This window comes from Adiantum capillus-veneris, chromosome 13 (assembly GCF_014529385.1).
Source record: "Adiantum capillus-veneris isolate H3 chromosome 13, ASM1452938v2, whole genome shotgun sequence".
Taxonomy (NCBI): Eukaryota; Viridiplantae; Streptophyta; class Polypodiopsida; order Polypodiales; family Pteridaceae; genus Adiantum; species Adiantum capillus-veneris.
This window is the reverse complement of record NC_140943.1, coordinates 42,859,587-42,866,502: the sequence shown is the minus strand read 5'-3', so window position 1 is coordinate 42,866,502 and position 6,916 is coordinate 42,859,587. Positions and strand designations below refer to the sequence as shown.

General features: G+C 45.6%; 1 protein-coding gene and 1 pseudogene across 2 annotated transcripts; both read right to left on the bottom strand.

Moving 5' to 3' along the window:
- Positions 1-231: 231 nt before the first annotated feature.
- On the bottom strand, positions 232-1,743 carry LOC147443881 (uncharacterized). 2 transcript variants are annotated; one of them, XM_086527745.1, is made up of 3 exons: positions 1,584-1,743; positions 850-1,474; positions 232-757 (listed from the first exon to the last, which is right to left on the bottom strand). In XM_086527745.1, the coding sequence occupies exons 2-3, from the start codon at positions 1,234-1,236 to the stop codon at positions 641-643; spliced, it is 504 nt and encodes a 167-aa protein (XP_086383871.1). In that variant the 5' UTR covers positions 1,237-1,474; positions 1,584-1,743; the 3' UTR covers positions 232-640. The 2 variants fall into 2 exon arrangements, with proteins under 2 accessions (XP_086383871.1, XP_086383872.1); XM_086527746.1 differs by lacking the exon at positions 1,584-1,743 and having other exon boundaries at positions 850-933; positions 1,019-1,186.
- A 3,724-nt stretch (positions 1,744-5,467) lies between these two features.
- Positions 5,468-5,996, bottom strand: LOC147443880 (uncharacterized; annotated as a pseudogene).
- Positions 5,997-6,916: the final 920 nt, after the last annotated feature.

The following is a 6,916-nucleotide window of genomic DNA, read 5'->3' as shown; positions in this document are numbered from 1 at the left end:
TGGTCTGAGAGTGAGACAAAGAGGGAGTCTGCGCCGCACACACACACACACACACACACACACACATACACACACACACACACACACACACACACACAGAGAGAGAGAGAGAGAGAGAGAGAGAGAGAGAGAGAGAGAGAGAGAGAGAGAGAGAGAGAGAGAGAGAGAACAGAGGCCACACCCCACGTCGTCGTCGTAGCTGAAAACAGAGGCCACACCCTATATGAGAGGGAAAAAATAATATATCTTATGGTTATTAAAATTTCAAACTTCACTTGCTCTTTGGTTTTGAATAGATGCTAGCAAGCACCTCTTACTAGCATTGTCCGGGACACCAAAAAGCATGACAAGTTAACATGCTTATACCCTAACCATCTTCAACTGTACCATCATTGCCCAACCCCTCGTTGAACATTCATGCTCAACCATAGCATTATTTAGACAAGAGATGATTGCATATTAAAAAAGTGATACTTAGTATGTACATAAGCAGTAGATAGATTTATCAGCTGCATAAACCTCCCGGATCAAATGCAAAGCCTTGAGCGTTCCCAAGCGCAGTGTAGGCTCTCCTGGGTCAAACTGATGGTTTTGAGCATTACCACCCATCTGTCATATACAAACCATCACGGCTTTGTACCTATAAATCTGTAATCCAACCATGCATGTAGCTTTCCGCACCATAAACCTTGAACAACTTGGATCCACAAGCCTTCCTGGTACATAAAATGAGTCTGTTCACCAACCTCCAAAGCATCTGCACCATACATCATTAGGCTCTTGTCTGCTAGAGGGCTCTCTATAACATAATCTACATCCAAAGAGCTTTGCAAACGGTGCAAAACCAACCTTCAAAAGTATATCTATCAACAACATGACACCAACCTTCGACACCCTATCATCCCGAAGCAAAAGAGAGGGTTGCCCAATCCCCTGGTCCACACAAGGGGTTTCTATACTTGTCTCATGCTGCTCTGTGAACACCTCATCTACATGCATAATATCGTAAATATCATACCTTGAGGAAGTGGAGTCCGTCTCCCATGTGCTATCTCCATTGAAAGAGCTGCCTCCACTTGACTCATGCTCTTCCCCTATCTCAGAATATGGAATCTCGTCCATCACTACTGCTTCAACCTTATCAACAAATATCACTTGTCGGCCATGAGCACACTCCCCAGGGATTTGAGCATCCATAGTTGAATCTGCCAACATATTTCCCTGGCTTGGAACCATCAGCACCTCTTCAACTCTTCAACCACTGGATCTTTCTTGTCTGACATCCGAGGCATAGGAATAACCCTGTCTCTCTGCAACCATGATATCTTCAGCTCTTCTTGAATATGCAGACCCTCTAGCATCGGCTATGCTTTTATTTCTTTGCTTCAACTGGCTTTGACACTATCGGATTGGACCATCACTTGACGTTTCTTCAAGAGCTTCTTTGTGCGACCTTTTGCAAAGGCCATTGCCTCTGCATATGACACCGGTCCATCGACTTTAACTTTATCACGAACATTCACATGGAAGCAGTCCATGAATTTGTTTAATTTCAAAAAGTCAGTATTCTCTGCAGCAATTACCTTCATGAGTTTGCTCCATAGCGCTTCGAAATCCCACACAAACACTTGAAAGTGACCAGCGAGGCTTTCCTTTACCTCATCCAACCTTTGCTTCACTTCGCTCAATTGCGCATTGGCCACATATTTGCTTCGAAATGCCACTTCCAAGTGTTCCAATTAAGCTTTTCTTTAGCCTACAAGACATCGTACCATGTTTTGGCCTTTCCACGAACCAAGAGTGGGAACACCTGAACCACTCCCTCTTCTTTCGACAAGCGGCTCTCCAACAAAAATAGACCATAGTCCTGCAACCACACTTCTACATCTTCAACATCTGTAAAAGTCAAAAAACCGGACCACATCTTACTTAGCATCACTTGCTCTTTGAAACTGGTATCACCGCAACACCGTCTTCGACATCACCGAGAAGGGGAAACCACTGATGGAAAGGGGGTAGAGGGAACAAACTCCAAACTTGCCTCTCTATAGCCCAGGGATTAACCCGCACCCCGAACCACACAAAATCACCCACACCGATACACAATCTGCAAATTGCACACACACGCCTTTGAACACCATTGGCTGCACACACTCACACATGAGCACTTCAACACAATAGACCCATCAAAAAACCATCACCCGTATCCCACACAATGATGCACACACTCGCCAAATTTTGTAAACACACTCACATTGGGAGGCCTCACACACCTCGACCGCACACAAACCCACAACCAATCTACAACCACAATCACTCTCTCCCTCTCTCTCTATGCACACCCACCCGTGTGGACCGGAGCCAATGCTACCACGGCCTAGCACAAGACAAGAAGAAGGAATAAAATGATTTGAGTTGAGCAATCACCATAAACCATATAAAAAACCATGCATCAAAACACATATGCGGGTACAATGATGGCATCAACGGCCACGACAATCCCTGTTGTTCGCTTGTGCCCATGGCGGCTCTCCTTTAAACTCGTTTTTACACTATCGGCCACCCTCGTTGGTCGCTCTCTTGTCTCTTTAACTGCTCCCAATGCAGCCCTCGGACCTGTTCATGGCCATCACCCTTGCGGCCTCCAATCCCCTCCTGTGCTATGTATCCAATAGCGTCTCTCTCTACATGGTCTCGATAGCCATCCTACAGCTTCTGGAACAACCTCCCTTCACTTCAGCTTTGTACACTCCCATGAGCTCGCATGTCTTCCATGCCCTCCTGCAAATGTCGCTCCTTGATAGCCTCCTACTTCAATCTCCCTGCTGACGACCAACCTTCTGGCAGCCCTTCATGCTCACACCCTCCTCCTCTCGGCCTCACCTTGCCTTATGCCGTGTCTTGCCCTCCATCACTAGCGGTTCCCGGCCCTCCTGCCACAATACTGCCATCCACCATCTTCAAGTCCTCAGGCCTTCCTCAGCCTAGCCCACCATGCCTTCTGCAGATTTCGGAGTTCCCCTCTGTACTTCTCCCAAGACGGCTCTACAGAGCCTCTACAGGGCCACCCAAACAACTTCCTTCACACGGGTACCTCTCCTCTATCTTTCTCATGGGCAGTCCCTCTCTTGCAGCGCTCTTGAATCGCTCCTCCTTCTCTATATGGCAGCCTCCCGTCAGCTTTTGACTCCCAATCTTCAGCACCTCGGCCCCCAATGCAAGGGAGCCGTCCCCTGCCAAAACTCCCCCTAATGCCCCCCTTGGCGGTCCTTTTTCTTGCCTCTAGCGCACCTCCCTCACCCTACTGATGGCGCCACAATCTTCAGCACCTCGGCCCCCAATGCAAGGGAGCCGTCCCCTGCCAAAACTCCCCCTAATGCCCCCCTTGGCGGTCCTTTTCCTTGCCTCTAGCGCACCTCCCTCACCCTACTGATGGCGCCACATCGCCATGCCAATTGTAGCCCACATTAGAAACCACCACGCACCTTTCCTCTTGCTCCTTTGAGTCGCCCCTCATGCATGGCCTCCAGTTCCCCAACAGGTGGCGCCTCCCTTCTCTTTCTGGCGAGCTGGCAGCCCCTGGCCCCCTTTGTAGTGCCCTCCTCATCCATGTCACTGGCGGTCCAGCCATACGCATGCAAATCACCCTCCTCGTGCTCACCATGCAACATGAGACCTTTCTCAATGGGTGGCGTTCCATTACCTTTTTCTGCAGCTCATGCGCTCCTTCTCTTGCAAATGGGCCAGGCCCGACACCTTCTTTTTTAGCTGTGCTTTATACCTTACCTTAAATAAAATTTTTCACTTGGCCACTTATCCCATGCTCCCATGCTTCCCATGAACCTGATCCTTGAACTCTAGCAATTTGATCCTCGAAAAGGTCACATGATCGATCTTCCCACTTGTTGCACTACATGACACCTCATCAAAAGAGCCTGCTCGTGCCAATTGCTAAGGGCTGCAAACCCAATATCAAAAAATCTGAGCCACCATAATGGGACATAAAATTTCAATGGAGAACTGCCTGACAATATATGGTCTTCAAGCACCAAGAGATCAAGCACCCTGTATACATTAGAGCACTCTCTAAAGAAGATATCCACCAGCTTTACCATCCTTAAGCTTCAACTAAAGAAGCTTGAAATCCACATCTGGTTTGTTAAATACCTCATTTGGCATACACATCCTAGCAGTAGAGTGTCCTGCAGACATATGGATCAAAATCCCATATCACAAACTTCATAGCACCTGTATCCAACACCCCTTGTCCCGCTCCCAACCTTGCGGTATCAACATTTGATCATGTCACCTGTGATAGCAAGAAACACTTGCAGTTTCGACTAGAGAGTGCTCCATCTCTGTGTACCTGTCTCCCGACTCCATCGAATACTTGCTCAATGTCCTTGTAATTTGCCTGCAAACTAGTATGCCTAGGCTTCTTACACTTCCACTGATTCACCATCTTCAACTGTACCATCATTGCCCAACCCCTCGTTGAACATTCATGCTCAACCATAGCATTATTTAGATAAGAGATGATTGCATATTAAAAAAGTGATACTTAGTAAGTGTTTTCGCATTGCTCTTTATGTTCGATAGTTTAGGGTTTATGAGTTTTTTAATTCTAACATAATGAAATCTTTGTATGTTTTGACAGTGGTCGATGACAGGACGTGATCCCACACCGTACGAGAGCGAGTACGCAGGCAGGAAGGGCTTAAACGCCCTGATGGACATTCTCAGTTCTCGTGGCGGCATGGTTAGTATTAGGGTTTACTCTTTTCTATTTTTTGTATTGTTTTATAAATGTCGTTATATGTTTATACTTACTGAAAGCTGTCTTATTGTCTTTTTTTGCAGAATCCGACAGATACGCCGCTTGGACGCGATGAGACGTCTGACTAGACGACGTCAGTTTAGCCGTAGCTAGATAGCATTAGTTTAGGGTTTCTCATAGCTTATGTATCATGAGATGGATTTTATACGTCTTTTTGAACCATGTATATTATTACATTTGTCACCGCAGTTCATTTTGCCAATCAATTCTTTATGCCTATGATGTTGTACAATTGTCATTATTACATTTTCCAATCAATTCATTTTGCCTATGATGTGTACAATTGTCAATTTTACGCTTGTCAATTTTGCAAACAATGCGTCTTGTGGGTGACTATTTTGGGTCTATTATCTACCCTTGCACTTTTTTTAAAAAGTGAATCAAGTACAATATGGTTGATGGGTGGTAGGGCATTCAATGCCCTGTCACCAAAAAAAAATTCTCTCGGGCGTCGCTATAACTGTCGCTATTTATGGCTCTGTAGCGTCGCTATGAGCGTCGCTATAGACTTCTGTTTAAGCGTCGCTATAACCGTTGCTATGACCGTCGCTATGACCGTCGCTATATAGCGACGCTCTCGTAAATCTGTAATCCAACCATGCATGTAGCTGTCCGCACCACTTGAACAACCTAGATCCACAAGCCTTCCTGGTACATAAAATGAGTTTGTTCACCAACCTCCCAAGCATCTGCATCTTGTCTGCTAGAGGGCTCTCTATAACATAATCTGCATCCAAAGTGCTTTGCAAACGGTGCAAAACTGCTTGTAAAGCAACCTTCAAAAGTATATCTATCAACAACATGGCACCAACCTTCGACACCCTATCATCCCGAAGAAAAAGAGAGGATTTCCCAATCTCGTGGTCCACACAAGGCGTCACTATACCTATCTCATGCTGCTCTGTGAACACCTCATCTACATGCATAATATCGTAAATATCATACCTTGAGGAAGTGGAGTCCGTCTCTCATGTGCTCCATCGAAATAGCTGCCACCACTTGACTCATGCTCTTCCCCCGTCTCAGAATATGGAATCTTGTCCATCACTACTGCTTCAACCTTATCAACAAATCTCACTTGTCGTCCATGAGCACACTCCCCAGGGATTTGAGCATCCATAGTTGAATTTTCCAACATATTTCCCTGGCTTGGAACCATTAGCACCTCTTCAACCCAATGGATCTTTCTTGTCTGGCATCGGAGGCATAGGAATAACCCTGTCTCTTTGCAACCATACACTACAAGAGGTTGTGTGCTTTTGTGACGCTGTTAGCGACGGAAATGCATTGGGTTTTTATAACCCCCGGCGTCGCTAAAACCGTCGCTAATAGCGTCGCTACGAGAGCGTCGCTATATAGCGACGCTCATAGCGACGGTCATAGCAACGGTTATAGCGACGCTTAAACAGAAGTCTATAGCGACGCTCATAGCGACGTTACAGAGCCATAAATAGCGACAATTATAGCGACGCCCGAGAGATTTTTTTTTTTGGTGACAGGGCATTGAATGCCCTGCCACCCATCAACCATATTGTACTTGATTCACTTTTTAAAAAAAGTGCAAGGGTAGATAATAGACCCAAAATAGTCACCCACAAGACGCATTGTTTGCAAAATTGACAAGCGTAAAATTGACAATTGTACACATCATAGGCAAAATGAATTGATTGGAAAATGTAATAATGACAATTGTACAACATCATAGGCATAAAGAATTGATTGGCAAAATGAACTGCGGTGACAAATGTAATAATATACATGGTTCAAAAAGACGTATAAAATCCATCTCATGATACATAAGCTATGAGAAACCCTAAACTAATGCTATCTAGCTACGGCTAAACTGACGTCGTCTAGTCAGACGTCTCATCGCGTCCAAGCGGCGTATCTGTCGGATTCTGCAAACAAAAACAATAAGACAGCTTTCAGTAAGTATAAACATATAACGACATTTATAAAACAATACAAAAAATAGAAAAGAGTAAACCCTAATACTAACCATGCCGCCGCGAGAACTGAGAATGTCCATCAGGGCGTTTAAGCCCTTTCTGCCTGCGTACTCGCTCTCGTACGGTGTGG

Excerpts from the sequence above, each read along its gene's own strand:
- LOC147443881 (XM_086527745.1), bottom strand. The coding sequence starts at position 1,236 with ATGGTTCCAAGCCAGGGAAATATGTTGGCAGATTCAACTATGGATGCT. Across the intron at positions 758-849 it reads TGATAGATATACTTTTGAAG|ATGCTTTGGAGGTTGGTGAA; the intron begins GTTGGTTTTGCA and ends TGTATGGTGCAG.